The sequence below is a fragment of the Acanthochromis polyacanthus genome, chromosome 7, assembly GCF_021347895.1.
Source record: "Acanthochromis polyacanthus isolate Apoly-LR-REF ecotype Palm Island chromosome 7, KAUST_Apoly_ChrSc, whole genome shotgun sequence".
Taxonomy (NCBI): Eukaryota; Metazoa; Chordata; class Actinopteri; family Pomacentridae; genus Acanthochromis; species Acanthochromis polyacanthus.
This window is the reverse complement of record NC_067119.1, coordinates 20,629,778-20,647,266: the sequence shown is the minus strand read 5'-3', so window position 1 is coordinate 20,647,266 and position 17,489 is coordinate 20,629,778. Positions and strand designations below refer to the sequence as shown.

General features: G+C 41.7%; 1 protein-coding gene across 1 annotated transcript in view; it reads left to right on the top strand.

The window, feature by feature from the left end:
* The window catches only part of coro1ca (coronin, actin binding protein, 1Ca), a 34,959-nt gene that overhangs the window by 13,926 nt on the left and 3,544 nt on the right, over positions 1 to 17,489 (top strand). Inside the window, exons 3-10 of the mRNA XM_022198762.2 lie at positions 10,631 to 10,753; positions 12,475 to 12,604; positions 12,818 to 12,999; positions 15,080 to 15,199; positions 15,441 to 15,545; positions 15,662 to 15,807; positions 16,142 to 16,199; positions 16,325 to 16,567. Of these exons, the coding sequence (XP_022054454.1) occupies positions 10,631 to 10,753; positions 12,475 to 12,604; positions 12,818 to 12,999; positions 15,080 to 15,199; positions 15,441 to 15,545; positions 15,662 to 15,807; positions 16,142 to 16,199; positions 16,325 to 16,567 (1,107 nt within the window). The remainder of the gene's footprint in view (positions 1 to 10,630; positions 10,754 to 12,474; positions 12,605 to 12,817; positions 13,000 to 15,079; positions 15,200 to 15,440; positions 15,546 to 15,661; positions 15,808 to 16,141; positions 16,200 to 16,324; positions 16,568 to 17,489) is intronic.

The window sequence follows — 17,489 nt, the reverse complement described above, 5'->3', positions numbered from 1 at the left end:
TCCGGCTAACCCATCTGCCTGAGCTGTGCTGCTCCCAGTCTCTGTGGGCAGCCAGCTGCTCTGGGCCTTTGTCTTACGCTTACTCCCAGTGCAGCCCTTTGTCATTACCGCACTTTGCTTGGAGGGGGAGGCAGAAGTGTGAGGATGCTCCTTCCCCCTTCACAATTTAGCCATATGTAGCTGTGCGCCGTCTTTGTTACAGTGAAAAACATCTCACTCAGTCTCCTTGTCTTCAGATGTTGACACCTTTTTTAATAATTTGAGAGCATCACCTAGAATTCAGAGGTTGAAGTTGTGGATCTGTGACCTGACCTGAGGTCTGAGCTGCATTTTGAGGAGTCGGCTGATGGGGGTGGCTCTTTGTGTGACTCACTAGGATGTGGGTTAGTGCGGCAGGCTGCCCTGACTCAGCACAGCCATGACTATTGTTGCTTCCTCCTGTCAGAACACAGGGATTTATATAGAGAGGATCAGATGTCCAGCTCAACACATGTCATTCCCTTCCCTCATGCTTTCAATCTCGCCCTTTCTCATTCATAGCTGGATGCCTGCTAATTTATTCCCTGATTTCCATATGAAGGAAGTTGTGGGAGTGAATGCAGCAGCTAGCAAGTGTTTGGTGAAAATATCCTGATAAGTCCTCTCTGTCTGCTCAGCATAAGAGAAGGGGAGGTGTCGGGGAATTATTGCTATTGTTTGATTTATATCCTTTTACTTGAAATCTCCTCCTTTGATTTATTTAGGCATGTCAGTGTTAAAAAAATCACTGCTGTCTACACTGTTTTAGCAGTCAGCACCTGCATTTTCCAAGCACTCCTCAATGCTGCAACTGTACAGAAAGGATGATCAAATGTGGAATGTTTGTTTGATTTGGATTCGATTCCTCAGTGCACCATTCATCCAGTGCTCAGCCTTTGCTGTTAGTAATCCCTGGGTGTGTGCATAGTGACACATTATTTCTGTTCTGTCTCTTATGCTCCAGTTTTACTGCTAACTGAGCTGCACTCTGTCTCTACATGCAGAAATACACTGAGTGTGCATGAAATCTAGGGTCTTTCCCTGCACTTTGGTCAGTTTGTGTTCCAAGACCTCTATACTGCTCAGTTGAATCTGCCTTTGCCGCTTCTGCCGCTCAGTCCTGCTGACTGCAGATTTTACCATATATGGTCATTCACTGCTCCCTGCCTGACAGCCTTCCAAGACCATTTCCTCCCTGCCCTGCCATTGGCTGCTTCATGCAGTGTCAGTATACATGTGAATTCTGGGATAGGCTGAAATATGAAGAGCGGCCAGGATGAGAGAACTGGGTTGAAGTCAAATGTTGTTTCTGTCACAGACTCACTCACTGTAACCAAGTGCCATATTTAAATATTTATTGTAATGTGATAATCAGTATGACTCCTACATTACTGAAAACTATGCTGTGCTAAAACTGTGAGCTCCAGACTTTTATTTTAGTAACATTACAGCAAAACTGTGGCATTTTTAAAAAATGAAATGGTGACGAAATTCCACTGAGGCTGTTTTATTCATTAAATGTATGCAGTGATTTCAGAAACAATCTACAGATGCACAGAAATGGATCAGTCCGTCTTCCATATATTCCACAATCTTTGTAAAAATATTTTTTTCATTCATATTATGTTGGATTTTCAGTTTATTGCGTCTTTGGCCACAGGTACTTGCTTGCTTTAGGGAGACAGTAGGAAGATGTGGACACAGACCATCCCTCACAGGATGTACTATGTTTATTTAGAGCTGTCTCATCAAAGACATGACAGCTCTTACTGATTTTCATTACAGGTTTTACTCTTGGTGCATCAAAGTGCTTGTGCAGACCTAATCACTCTGGCCCTAGACATACTGGAAACAATGTTTAGTCTTTCACCGCCCATCAGCAACCATAAGAGAACTAATCGTGCCATTAGACTATGAGTAAACACATTTTTTTGTGCAGTGGCCTGCTAGCAAATATCTTGTGCTGCAGGAGCACATGGATACTGATGACTGATTTGCTCCAGAATTTTTAGACCCCTCAAATGCTTCCAAACTGGCGTAGAACAACCAATTTCAAATGTTTTCAGTAACAGTAGACTTATCTCAGATTCTGTCTGTAATTATTAGATTAAAGATTGTTTCACCAGTCATGTAACGGCACGGTACTGTACTACAGTATATATACGCTACACGACTGTGCAGATATATTTGCTATATCTCTTCAATTATATATAGCTCAGGTCTACTATCAGTTTCTAGTGTTTTGCAATCAGTTGTTCCTGCCCTATCATTAGGAGGTTGTAAATCTGAAGAAACAGTTCTGGGTGCGACAGCACTGCCGCTGCTATACGCTCAGCTGTTTGTCTCAACCATACAGACGTAGAGACTTGCTAAAGTGGAAATTTCCATGGAACTCTGAGCACCACTGGACAGCATGCATGGAAGACCCTTCAGTGGTGTGCATGTGTGAATCACATGTTGAGCTTCAAGGAAAGGAAGTGTGCAGGCCTCTTATGTGAATGAAAAGAATGTCCTCTCTTGCCTTGAGGGAATGTTGTTCATGGATTTTTTTGTGTTTCAGTGTTGTACTTTGTGTCTGTCGCCCTGTGATTCACTCTCATTTCTGCAGTCTTACTTGTTGCTATGCAACTGGTTGTTTTCTAGGTCCGAAACATTCCTCTCAAAGGATTCAAATGTCTGTAGTGTAGTTATGGACATGTTAGGTATTCAACTGTTGACCATAGCCACTTGCTGTTGGTGTGGGTGTATTTATGCTGGTGCAGTTTCTTGTTCTGGACAAAATGATGCTCACGTCTACATGGCAAAGCACCCTGCATATACCTGTAGGCTGGTTGCCTTGGAGATGACTTTCTTGCCTGGCTGGTTGAGTTTGTTTAGGCCCTTATTTTTTTTAGCAGTGCTCGCTGTATGTATTGTTACACACAGGCATAAAACACTGGTCACTTGCCTGCTAAGATGTAAGATCTCAGTAGATCTTGCCAACCTTGTTTGATTGGACAATATACAGCACAAGTCAAAATGTGTGCCAGATTGAACCTGCTGAATAATATTATATTTTAAATGTTTTCAGTCAGTAACAATAAATTATTAGAAATAGGACTTGATAGAATTTTAGTAGCTGTAGTGAGCTGAAATCTGATAGTGATATTGTTTAAACAGCACAAACTTGTGTTTTATCAGCTTGATAAAGCACATGAATGTTTTTTCTTCACTGCACAGATGTGTAACTACCCACTGTGAAACACCTGTTTGTTATGAAAATATCTGTAAAACAAGATGATGCTAAAGTTTTATTTTGTGCTTAAGTTTCAAACTGATAGAGAATTATTCACAACTAACTGGTTGGTAGTCCAGTTGTGATGATGAATGGCTATGCCTATATTCAGTACCAGCAAGATAATTTAGAGATGTTTGTCAATCAGGTAAAACTGTAAATTAAACTCAAAACAAATGGAGATGGAAAACTCAGTGGTCTATTTAGTTCTTTCTTACCCGTTTAGAATTTCATGAGCACCTCGAAGGATCGGATTTCTTTACTTGTCACCATTTAGCCTTAATACACTCTTTCTGTTAGAAACTCATATGACACACACACTACTGAACACACCAAATATTCAACCAAATATTTAAACATATAGAAAAATCCTGAGGTTTTGAGTGTTTTAGTTGTCACTGAGGCCAAACTCTCAAGACTGGAATCTGTTCAGACTACGGTTTATTCTGAGGCACAATAACGCTCCTAATGGTGACTGGTGTGTGACCTAGCTCGCAGGCTGTCATCCTATTGTGATTAATTACTGAAATTCATCAGCCTGTATCTGCTTCTGCTGAGGAGATGCTCATGGTTGGCTGACATTATGGTGGTGTTTTGTTTTGTTTTTTTTCCATAAAATGTACACATACTTTTCCTGAGGGACAGAATTAAGAATGCAGCGAGACGCAGGTGATCCCACAGCAGTGGGTTGGCTAAAGCCTCTTGTCCAGCTTGTCTTTTGTAAATTTAAAATGCTAACAAATATTGTGATCCCATGATATGCAAACCACATTCTTTCCATCCCTTGGTTTTCAGGGGGTGTAGATGCTGCCTGGGTTGCAGTGTGTGGTCTTGCTTGTAGGGATTGAAATCATTGCCACAATGGAAAGAAAAGTAAATTTTACATATCTTTAAGTTTGTTGAACATTGTCCTTAACATGTTTGTGAAAGAAATCTGGCAACATTTATTGTACTTGTTGTCAAGGTGTAGTTACCATGTGTACATAGGAAGAATAAGCATAGTGTGTCACCAGCGTTCACTTTAGAAGTAGTATCTGGGCGGTCTATACAGTTTCTGGTTGTTGTTGTTGGTGCTTATTTTAGTCAATAACGAAACTAACCTGTTCTCTCTCTCAACTCTAGATTAGGACAAGTAATGCAATATAGGCTGAGCTTTCCTCTTTAGAAAGGTTGTCTTCCGGGTAGCCTGTGTGTGACGTATGCCCTCATTGTAAGGCATTACACTCTGCTGTGTGTGTGTGAGAGAGAGAGGATTTTTATCAGCATGTTGCCACTGTGAAATACATGCTGGCTGAAGTGGTCAAGTTATTTTAATCAGCTATATAGTGTCCTGATATGTCCATTTTCAGTGTAACGGATATTCAAATTCCAGGAAAGGAAGTCGCAGTAAAGTTGCATGTGTAGGTTAAAGTACAGACTAGAGCCCTTTCAGACATGGACTATGTTACATCACTGCTGTCCTCAGTCTAGTAAAGGGATGGCATGCTGTCATTCACACACTTCTCTGTTAATGTTTTTCGTGGCTTCATCACACATACCAATGACGGTGACTGAGAGCCACAATATGCATGCAACATATTTTCATTCACATGAGAGTGGACAGTACATGAAATGATGTATATTACATAATAAAGCATTAAATCAAAACTAATTGAGAGCTTTCACAATAGCTTCCTTTAATTATGGTTATTATTCAATTACTAATGTAAATTGCTTCACACCACTCAGAATACTTCACCTATCCGTTAATGTGACAGCATGCAGGTAAGACTTGTGCCTTGTTGAAAGTGATGCAGAAATTTCATTAGGCCTGACCTAATAAGTTTGCTTTTGCCAATCTTCCTTAAAGGTAACCAGGGTGCTGATTTGGACATGAAGCCGACATGTTCAGATGGTGTCAGAGTAACTGAAAGCAGTGAATGTCTGAAAGGGACTTTTACCTAAAATCAAAAGTCTCATTCTCACAGTCTGGTGCCACTACTTTTAAAAGGAAACTCCAGTAGCTCATTGAAACTCTGGTGTCTTTGAGAATTTGTACATATATCACACACAAATCACACACATTAATCCAAGCAGTGATTGCTGACTCACAGGTCATTCCTGCTGACAGCTAACCTTTATGTTTCAAGCCACTTTTTTATATATTTTTGAAATGTATTTATTTGTGTACTTGTTGAACGAGTACATTGAACTCTCACTGCTGCTTGTCAACCATATTATGAAAGTTTCACTGTCATTTGCAGTCTGCGCGAATGGGCACAATTTATTACTGGACCGTGGACCAGTAAACAGTAATTTTTTACTGGACCGAAACAGTTTTTACTGGACCGAATATTTTATGCATACCATGAAATAACCTACCATACTCTCATAGCAACAGCCAAATCTAACTCAGCATCCACCCTCTCTCATTATACACCTGGCAAATTACCATCTACATGCACTGTCACCGTCACTACACCCTCCCACACCATTCTACCATACCACCATCCCCTTTTACCATTGAATTACTCACCATACACGTCCAATTTGACCAGAAAAACAGCTCTCAGCTTCGTTTTGGCGCTCCTGTCACACGCTCCTGCAGAAACTTGAATTTGTACTCAGGGATGGGAATTTTGCGCGGATTTCATTTCAAGTTTGAACACTTTATTGTCGCTGATACTCCCGCGAGATGGTAACGACGTTAACGATAGCTTGCTAACGACGTTAACGATAGCTTGCTAACGACGTTAACAAGCTGTCGTTCGATTGTAAACGGCCCAGCAATTGGAAGTCGCTGCGCCGCCGCCGCCGCCGCACACATCACCACCCCTCCACCCCTCCACCCCCACCCCGGTCAACGACTTTCCGCTGGAATCAGAACTTGCTGATCCCATCCCTGTGTACTTGTAACCGGAAATCTCTCTGTGGGCGCCGGGAATCATGACGTGATCATGTGACATAACGTCATCATACAAAATTGCTGTCCCCCGATGTTGCGTTATCCCTTGGTCCGAGATTCTCGGTGATTTACAGGAAAAAAAATTACACCGGACATGAGACCTGTAATGTAGTAAGTTTTACCGGACTTTTGGTACACAAATCGGATTTGACCGATGGTCCGACGTCATTGGCGCACACTGCATTTGTGTATCATATTATGATGTCTTAATGTGGGTTTGTTGTGTTTGCTCTTCAGACCCTGAAATTCCTAATTGTGTACATCAGACACAGGCACGATTAACACCTCAAAGGGTGCTGTATTTGACACCCCAGCGGCTCCCTTGCTCTCATTAGTCATACCCATACCAGAGCTGCCTGGGGCCGAGGTGTGGAATGTGAAGAACGCCGGCTCCCTTGTCGGACTGTCGGCCTTTTCTGCCCTGCCTGGGATGATCAGTAGGTTGAGCTCCAGAGCTTAGCTAAAGTGTTTCTCGGACTTTTCAGCTCATTTCTGCAAGTCAAGCTTAACAGCTACGACGAGTTCATAAAGTAGAGAATAATCTTTGTAACCTGTGCTGGTAACTGAAATGGAATGACAGAAAATTGTGGAAACTGTGACTAATAAAAGAAGTTGTGTATAAATCTTTCCAGCGTGTTTAAACTGGTGTAAGTATTGATGTCTGAAGTTATAGCTCTTATAGGCGGTCTTAAGATGTGTTGCACTGCTGTGTGTGTCCCTTTAAACCGCAGCATTTCATGAAGTGTTTGTGCATACTATGACATACACCCTTAGGGATACAGTTGCATTGAAGCACACAGTTTGTGTTTGTGTACAGCACCATTTGATGTTGAAATGGTATTAACTATTTTACATGGCAGCTTTGCTTGGACAATGTTAATATTGTTTTTTGTGGGCGTGTAAAATGTTGAACTTGACTGAACATTAATCCACAATGCATGTGCTGTGAAAATAGTGTGTAGTCAGACTTGTTTATGCTGCTTCTGTTGCAACACCTGGTCATCAGTCCATGTCCTTCCTGCTTTACATCCTGTTCCTACTGCTTTGGGGAAATCATGTGCAGGAATAATTAAGCTGTGTTATACATTTGTATGTGATGGGAATAATGCGATGGAGATATCATGTCTGACTGATATTGCCAATTATGTGTCACTTAGTAAATGAAAGAATTATAAATACACTCAGCTACGCATGAGAAGTCGCTCATCTCATAATGGTAGCGTTATCAGATCCCTATTGACAGCAGTGTCAAAGTCTGCTTTTTGTACAGTCAGCTTAAGGGTGGTTTTCAGGGTGTGTTCAGTCGTCGGGGCGAGGTTTTGATGTGATCTTGTGATTTTCACATACTACCCGTCCACACACAGGGTTCACTCTCACATACACTGGACTTTGATCACTTCACTTGGACTTGGAGTATGTGTCACACCCAGTCAGGTGACTGCATGGTTACAGGCCTAATATTTTTCATAAAGAACATAGTCACTTAATGTCTGTTTGCATATTTGTATGTACAACCACTGCAGGACTCCACTGACCTGCTAAGCTTACACATCAGTCCAGACATCTGAGATATGAATCATCATCACTTTAGTGACTATAATAGCAGCAGGCTTGAAGTACCTTCTGCTAGGCTTTGTTAGCAGAAGCAAGGAAATGTCTGAAAACAGGAATGCATAAGCAATGTTCAGCCACTCATATCCTAGACTGGACTGTGCTGTAAAGGGTCTGACCTCCATCCTCTTATTGTTTTATTACTTTGATTATTTATTGGAGTCACTGGTCAGAAATGTGTTCATCAACCAGTGGTTTAGTTGAAGTTGGCATTAAGCCGTTGATGTGAACAATGTCTGTTTGATATAGATCTGGAAAAATTAGTTTGTTTGCTAATTTAAAAAAAAAGATAAATGGAAAATTAACATATGTTGTGCTGCATACAAGAAATTGCACTAAAAGACTACATATTCAGCGCTCGATTTAAGGCCGAGAGGTCCGGTCGCCCAAATGACATTTTTTGGGCCACCAACATACGTCAATTTAGACATTTTTAGGAGCCAAAATCAACTTTCAGTGGCCAAAAAAATTAATCCTACTTTTTTTTGGGGGCGGGGGATCCAGTTCCTCCTCCACGTCAACTTGTTAGCTGGAGCCGCCGAGCTATCACTGGTCGCTGGGCAAAGTGTGCCTTAAAACCCCCCACGGCCGTGAAAAGTCACCCACGAATGAGCAGCGCATTGTCCGGAGCTCCTACCGGGCGACTGGGACGTTGACAGCCGGAACAGGTGTGGTTTGTCCCGGGCAGATGAGCGGCGAGGAGCGGCAGGTGTTAGCCGAGCAGCTAGCGGGGGATAGCTAGCCAGCCGGGGAGTCTGAGCAGTCTGTGACCGGGGAGAGCAGCCAGCGGACCCGCTGAGTTAAAAATGACAGCTCCGGTGGCTTGGTGCTTTCCGTTCGCGTTGCTCAGGCTCAGTTGGTGCTGTCCTCCGGATGCCGCCACCACATTCTGTGCGTGTTTTTTTTTTTGTCATTTTTGGTCGCCAAAATTGGTTTTTAGTCGCAAATGGCGACCTGGCGACCGTCTAAATCGAGCGCTGCAGATCGAGGTATACTTACACTACCTCTGCTTTATGTATTTCTCTGTATGATAGCTACATTAAATCATTGAGTGGACTACACTTAGTCTGTTTGAACTTGAAGACTGCCACTAGTGGTCCTCACTCCAGTGTGCTGCGAATGACACTGTAGCGTGGTTTGTTCATTGGCATCCACACCAGGTGGAGGAGCTGCAAGGTGGAGTGTTAGAAGACATAATTCACATCCATAAAGTGGGGAAAGTATGATTCAGAGGCCCCTAAAGAAACGCAAATCATGTTTTAACATCCACTCACAGGCAACAGTCCATTTGGAGTGGCCATAAAATGCGCAATTGCAACCTGCTCACCTTGTACCAATCATTGCCATTGTGCTTTTGTGAGTACCGTTGAGCTCACTGTCATTGTAAGTTCACTAACAATACTGTATGGCTGTTTTGCACCTCAAGCAAGAGTACTAAAGCTTCCATCTTTTGCTCAAATTGCCATTAATAATTGCTTCAAGTGATGTCCTCATGAGGATTAAGTCTGTTTTGATTGTACCTCTTACTCATTACTGAATATACAGTTCTTAGATTTAGTAGTTCTTCTCAAGCCATTCTTGTTGCTTTTCCTAGTATAATGGCAGAATAGCTGTGGGCAGTGAGTGACTCTTTCTTGCATTAGGGAGACCATCATGCTTTAAATAGGGCTGCAGCAGTCGGACTCTTTCCACAGTAGGTGACATCATCTCTCTGGCCCTGCGGTCGTACTTGGAGTCAGTACAGTCCAGGGTGTGTCAGACACCCAAACCATAATAGCATGACATTTGCTAAGTCACCTCACCATGTAGAGAGAGCACCTGATGCTCCTGGCTCTTAGGGTTCAGAGGTAAAAATCCAGGTGCAGGTTGATTTTTAGGATGCACAGTGATGATTTAAGGTCACTCTTGTGTATGTGTGTGTGTGCGTCAGATTAATTTGTAGCCTTCTAGTCTGTGGCGGGTTGTATAAATAGATTATGTAAAGGGCAAAGTTAATGCATGATTTGGGGTTGCCAGTTTAAAGTAAAGAGTTTTTGTGGAAAACTAAGCATCTTTTGGCATACCTCTACTGTATAGTGACATCACTGCTAGTAAGCTTGCTTAATTACTGCGGGTGGTCCAGTAGGAGCTAAATCTAATTCCAGTTTGCTTCTGTGTAGCACCAATAAAACCCAATCTGCTTTTTTGGCTGTGTGATGCTGCTGCAAACCAAGTCTGATGACTATCTGGCTTTAGGCTGTTAAATTAATTCCTATCCATGTTCATAATTTTTAATTTATTGATGAGCCATGTAAGAAGACTCATTGTTTTCAGTTCAGTTTTAGCCATGCAAGTTAGGCTATGCTAGGAGTTTTGTGGGTCTGTGTTTCCCCTCACACACAGACTTTAGTATTAAGTGACCTCCCAGTCAGCAAAAAACAAATAGTTGAGAAGGATTTTGCTGATGGATGTGCTGTTGATTTTGCCACAACTCTAAGAATCTGCCTCCATTGTGGTCTTAGATAATGTTCAAAATGTAGCACTTCCTCCCAGACTGCATCACCGAAATTACATCACTATTTTATTTTAATTTTTTTTATGTAGGATGAGCAGGTTTAAGTGCTTTATGTTAAATGTTGTTTGCGTGTCTTTATGTGTGTGCGCTTTTTGCAGGTGGGATTTAGGATTATACTGTTATTGTCCTGTTTCAAAACACGCTCACTCCTCCAGCATGGACAATGTTCTCTGAGGACCAGACTAAGACTAATCTTATTACTCTGTGTTGTTTATCTTTCTCTTTTCAGACGGGACGCATTGACAAATCCTACCCCACAGTGTGTGGTCACACAGGCCCGGTGTTAGACATCGACTGGTGCCCTCACAATGACCAAGTCATTGCCAGTGGGTCTGAGGACTGCACAGTGATGGTAAGTCTTGCCACACCCACTAAGCCTGAATTCTGGCCTCTTAACAGAAGGAAACAGCAGCACACATCTTAAGCTAATAACTGACAAGAGACGACATGCTCTTATTGCGAAAAACCAGGCTGTTGTAACTCGGGGATGGTTGCAGACCTCGCCCTCTGGATTAGATTAGGCTCAAATATGTGTTGTAGGAATCAGAGCTGGGGAATGATTTAGCTGTTTATTGAGCTGAGGTCACTGACTTTTTTGAGTCTGTAGTTGTACTTTCTTCCACATGTCCTTATTTGGGCTATGAAATCCAGAGATTAGGTTTCAGCCCATTTGGGTGGCTGCACTTTCTCACCTGTAAGTCCCAGCTTCCTGTTAAACCCACACAAAATTAATGCCGTATTTATTTCATGTTTGCAGAAGTATAAGCCATGAACAGAGAGGAACCATTGATGGTTCTGCTCCTAAGAGCATTTGATCTGAAGGTCAATTTCAGAGCCTAAATGCTTGGCAATGTTAAGTTTAGATATTGTAGGAGTGGGTGGTATTACTGGTGTATAGAGAAGACCAGTGGAAATAAAAACCATGATGTAGACGGTGCATTTCATCTTCATAGCACGTTATAGAATGTATTTTAATTGTTATATAACCAAACTACACACTGGACATCAGCACAACTAACTGTATGTTAACCTGTACTGCTGTTATTGTTGGCAGTGTTGTTGAGAGCTCTTTTAAAATGTTGCATTAAGCACAGGCTTTGCTTATTTGCTGAAACAAGCAAGTATTAGAATGCTAAGAGGGATAACTGAATAAATGGAAATAGACGATACAGAGGAAATACTAAATGTTTAATAACAAAAAGGGTGCTTTGGTCAAAGTTTGAACAAGGGTTGATTTTTATTTTAAAAAGTGCAACACTAAGCACAAAATAACTTTCAGTAGAATATGACAGTGAGCTGCTGACAGAGATAACACGCGTAACCTATTTATTTGCCAAAAAAAGACACTGAAGTTTTATTTGCAAATCCTTTTGAAACAACTTATGACAAATAACTTATATTAAAAAGTAAATAAACAACATAGGCCTTATTAACTGAAGAACTGATGTCTTACCCGCACAGCATTTGTACATTCAGTATGCTGTGACATGTTGCTCATCCAAGATCTGGAAAGAAATGGCTTGAGGGCAATGCCAAGACTATATGTGAGAACTCGCAAATATTTTATCCAGAAAAAGTGCTCGTTGTGCAGCAGAGTGCACCAAACAGCACCAAGCACTCAGTTAAGTTCTTAACTTGTATCCAAAATGCATGAATGAAAATGAAAGTAAAATATAAATTATCTGATAATAACTTTTTGCCAACCAACACTTGATGCAACATTTAAATTACTGTTTTTATTTATCAAGTTGGGAATGTGTCAACAGTAGATTCTGTTAGGATTGATCTTGTACCAGTTGTTCTTGTAATTTCACTTTATTTTGTTAAGTTTGACAGCATATCCTTGTTACTAAATACCATATGGGACATTCTTAGTCACTGCTGCCCCCCTCAGGTTCCTCTTGGTTACTGCCATTTATCCACATTTCTATGCAGTAATGCAAAAATCTCCTCTGTTGGATTTGACAGATTCATAATGAAATCCTTCAGACGGTACAATTTTTATCAAATACAAGCCATGCTTCACTGTCTGTCCTGTGTTCCTCCTTCCTGACCTTTTACTTTCCTCCACAGGTATGGCAGATTCCTGAGAATGGCCTCATCACTTCTATGTCTGAGCCGGTGGTGGTACTGGAGGGCCACTCCAAGCGCGTCGGCATCATCACATGGCATCCAACGGCCCGCAATGTCCTTCTCAGTGCAGGTGAGGACCCTGACTATGTTGTTACATTTACAGAACAATACTGCTGAGATCCAGCTATCCCCAAAATTGGCTTTAAAAAATTCTGAAATTCAGTTTGCTCTCAAATTTTCAAGCTATGACATCACCACGGTGGCTGGTGCCTCAAAGAAAAAATACTTTGTAAGAATTTGTTGTGCTGCTATCCAGCTCACATTTGCTTCCATCATTCATCAGGTTGTGACAACCAGATTATCATCTGGAACGTGGGCACAGGTGAAGCCATGATCAGCTTAGAGGACATGCATCCTGATGTCATTTACAACGTGAGCTGGAACCGCAATGGTAGCCTCATCTGCACCTCCTGCAAGGACAAGGCCGTCCGTGTCATTGACCCCCGCAAGGAGACGATTGTTGCTGTGAGCAGAAGTCTTTATTGTGACATTTTCTCTTTTTTTATATTCAGTTGCTCTATGTAGGAGGTAATATGAATGTAACTGAAATGAAACTGGGTTGAAAGACGGCAGACTACTTCAGCTAGGAACTAGAGATGTCATGAGAACCAGTACTTTGATACTGAAAACGCAATTGTAACATAAATGCTGTAGGAGCTGGAGACCCTGGACATAACATGTGGAGTAGCAGCGGCAGCAGGTTCAGCAACAGGTCTACTCTGACTTGTGGGGGAAAAATACACAACAAAAGTCATGTATGGAGACACAAAGCAGGAGATGATCAGGGACAAATTATGGACAAGTTATCGACAGCCAAAAGCCAGAATTCAAACTCAATCATAAAACATTTTTAACAGCTTAACCCTTTACGCTTCAGAGCGTCGTAGGTGTACCGCCGGCGGTACACCTACTAATTTGCATAGGAATTTCAAAAATGTCCGACGGCTGCAAACACGATTATACAAACGCTATACGCCGATGGAAAGCTTAGATTCTCATGAATCCGCCGGTATAAACCACTTTCAGATGCGATTACTACAGCGGGTGAGAAAAACACATTTGTCCGACAAAAACGAATATCCATCCATCCGTTCTCTATACACGGCTTCAACGCACACAGCACGACTCACATTTCCGGGTTCATTACTACACACAAAAAAAAAGATTCCACAAAAAACGGCCATAATCCAACCTTTTACATCCAGACGACACAAGCCAGTAAACTATTTTGTCCAAAACATGTCCTGAAGTCGTATAAAATCCCCGAATGGGTCATTTTCAAGGAAATGCACCTCGTGATGCCCGTCCAATATTCCCCGTATTTTTCGTAATTTTTTTTATTTAAAAATAGAATATTAGCGATTTTTTTGTACTGAAAACGGCTGGAATTGACTGAAGCTTAAAGGGTTAAAGACCGACATCTGGATCTGTACTCAGAATTCAAGGTGAATTGTTTTAGCGTTATATTAGCAACATGTTGTCAGAATGTTCACGTCCAGAAATTGAGATTTGCCTCTGTTGTAGTAATACTCTACACAAAGCTCTCACAGAGGTTAATGTTGGCATACTGTCCACCCTATCAGAATGTAGCATGTGTGTTTGTGTTAGCACACCGCATGTCCAGCAGTTGAAATGCATTCATTTGATTGATATTTTGATATAAAAAGCCATGGAATTTCAGTAATATTGTTACCAACCATTACATTTCTTATATATGACATCCCTAGTAGAAACACCATACTGATGCTAGGGCCTCCCTTTGCTCTGAAACGGTCTTAGTTCTCCATGGCATGGATTGCACAAGATGCCTGAAACATGCCTTTGAGTTTCTGCTCTATGTTGATATGATTACATCATTTCATTTTGGCAGCTTTTTCAGTCTTCTGATTATCTTGTTCTATCACCACCCAACGGTTTTATTGGAGTCAGGGTAATATTGTCTTGAGCCCAAAGAGTGCCAAGAAAACATTCCCCACACCATTACACCAACTTCACCAGCAGCCTGGAGTGTTGACACAAGGCAGGTCGGATCCATGGATTCATGCTGTTGAAGCCAAATTCTGGGCTTAGCTCAGCACGAACGAATCAGAATGAGTCAGACCAGGTCACCTTTTTCCAGCCTTTAGCTGTTCAGTTTTCATCACTGCAGAACTGTGACTCTCTGAACGTTTTTGTTTTTGGTGCAATTCTTACTTAGCTTTAGCAACTATTGTGTTGAAAATCCCAGATCAGCAGTTTCAGAAATGACCAACCTGTATGGCCCAAGTCAGTCACTGAGATCATATTTCGCCCCATTCTGATCTTTGTTATGAACACTAACTGAAGCTCCTGGGCTATATTCTACATGGTTTATGCTTTGCACTGCTGCCACATTATTGGCTGATTAGATAATGAATAGGCAGGTTTACGTGTGTCTAATTAAGTGCTCAGTGAATGTAGGTTCATAGTAGTTTAGCTGACTCTGACCTAAATGTGGAGCAGAAATGGACACAGTGACTAAGTAGTAGCTTTTGACATGTGTTGATCTCTGAACTATACTTCACAGGAGAAGGAAAAGGCACACGAGGGCGCTCGACCCATGAGGGCCATCTTCCTTGCTGATGGCAATGTCCTCACCACCGGTTTCAGTCGCATGAGTGAGAGACAGCTGGCTCTCTGGAATGTAGTAAGTAACGTTACGTGCTGAGTGCACTACATAAGTTCAGTTATTATGAGTTTGACACTTCATACTGTTATAGTATTCACTTTATATGAACTATGTTAAAGCTCTTCATGTATGCCAGCAATATAAATAGAAAAAATGCTTACACACATTATTCACAACTATATAAAGTACAACCAAGCAGGCTAATAAGCACATCTTCCTGTTTTTGAAGGCTAATACCTTTTTTTTTTTTTTTTTTAAGCAAAACATGGAGGAGCCCATGACTGTTAATGAGATGGACACCAGCAACGGAGTGCTGTTGCCCTTCTACGACCCAGACACCAACGTTGTTTACCTCTGTGGGAAGGTGGGTCCCCTAAGCCCCCAGTAGTCAAATCAAGCATGATATTAACAGCACAAATTCAAAGTCTAAAATAAATTTTCAAATGGCACAAATAATACCGTTCCTGTATTTCCTGACAGGGTGACAGCAGCATCCGTTACTTTGAAATCACAGATGAGGCTCCCTATGTTCACTTCCTCAATACCTTTTCCAGCAAGGAGCCCCAGAGGGGCATGGGCTACATGCCCAAGAGGGGCCTTGATGTCAATAAGTGCGAAATTGCAAGGTAAGCTACACGATGGTGGTTAGTCATCAACTCTGATGCATGTTAAGGTCCAATCATGGCCTCTGTGTTAATTGGCAACATGTCTTTTGTGATGTGAAAACTTATCACGCCAGTGATTTCTCTCTGCTGCTTCAACCTTGTGATGTGATTATTGCATATGTGCACATAGTATTGTCGATGCTGAAACAATGTGCCTTTTTTAATATGGAATTCATTCCTAGTTTCACCACTAGGAGGCAGAATGGAATCAAGATATAATCATCCACAGGCAACTGTCCGTTGTCTAATGGTGTACTGAAATGTAAGTAACTGCTTTGAATGTGTATGTTTCCAGGTTCTATAAACTGCATGAAAGGAAGTGCGAGCCAATTGTGATGACTGTACCTAGAAAGGTGAGTCTCTGTCCTTCATAACAGACCTCTAATCGTCTTGTTATATCACAGCATTTTGAGGCCTTGTCTTAAGGTGTGTTGACAGAGTTTTCCTCACAACTTGTCTCTCTGTCCTTCCCGGTCAGTCTGACCTGTTCCAGGAAGACCTGTACCCCAACACAGCTGGACCAGACCCTGCCCTGGAGGCTGAGGAGTGGTTTGAGGGTAAGAATGGAGACCCCATCCTCATCTCCCTCAAGGATGGCTACGTCCCGGTCAAGAACCGTGAATTAAAGGTGTGCAAAAGGAACCTCTGGGACCAAAAGGTGGCCAAGAACACAGAGAACTCGTCTCCTGCCAACAAGCCTGCCTGCGAAGCTCAATCAACTGTGAGTGTTTCTTAGGTTTTGTTTTTACTCCGCCAAAGAACGGCAGAGTTATGTGACAATTGGTGTATGTTTGTCTGTGAATCTGTTATTCTGTGTGAAACATTACTCAAAAACCGATGAAATTTTCAGGGAAGGTCAGAAATGACACAAGGACCAAGTGATTAGATTTTGGCAGTGATGTGACTTATAGTCTGGATCCACGGAGTTGTTAAAGATTTCCCATTGCCAGGTAGAGCTGCCGGCACGACGTTGATGTAACCATGATGTGAACTATCAGTTACCCGCTGATGACCACATGATTGAGATCCTACTACAAATTGACTGTGATTTATCAGTTAGAAATCATACAAGGAACAAATGATTGAACTGTGAGGTGTTTCTGAGTCCCATCAATTCCTGCCTCCCGCTACATATTTAGGTCACGCAATGCAGCACCCCAGTCAGACAGTGGTGAAGCTCCTGATGTTTCACAAAACCTTTATTTATGTTCAGCCATCAGCCTTATTTTGAACACAAATTCACCTTTCTGTCCTTCACTCCTTTCTTCAGGAAACAACGTCAGAGCTTGTCTTAGTTCCAGCTGCTTCTAAGTTTAGACACATCCTTTGCTAGACAGCAACAGCGTGGAACCGTTTTCTTTCATCTTTACGAGAATGACGAAGAGCAGCATCTTCGTCATGTCAAGAAACCGCTTCTTGGATAAACACTTCCTGTGCCGTTGGAATGGTTACAAAATAAAAGCTTGCAACATTAAAAATACACCTTCAAAATAAAAGCATGTCGAGGACGGTTATTTTAACACTAGCAAAACAAAGGCTTGCCAAAAGTGATGAACTGATCAACAGACCTTTATAAGAGTAATTTGCACACAATTCAGTATAAATACATAGCATGCACATGCAAAACACAAATGATTGGTCAG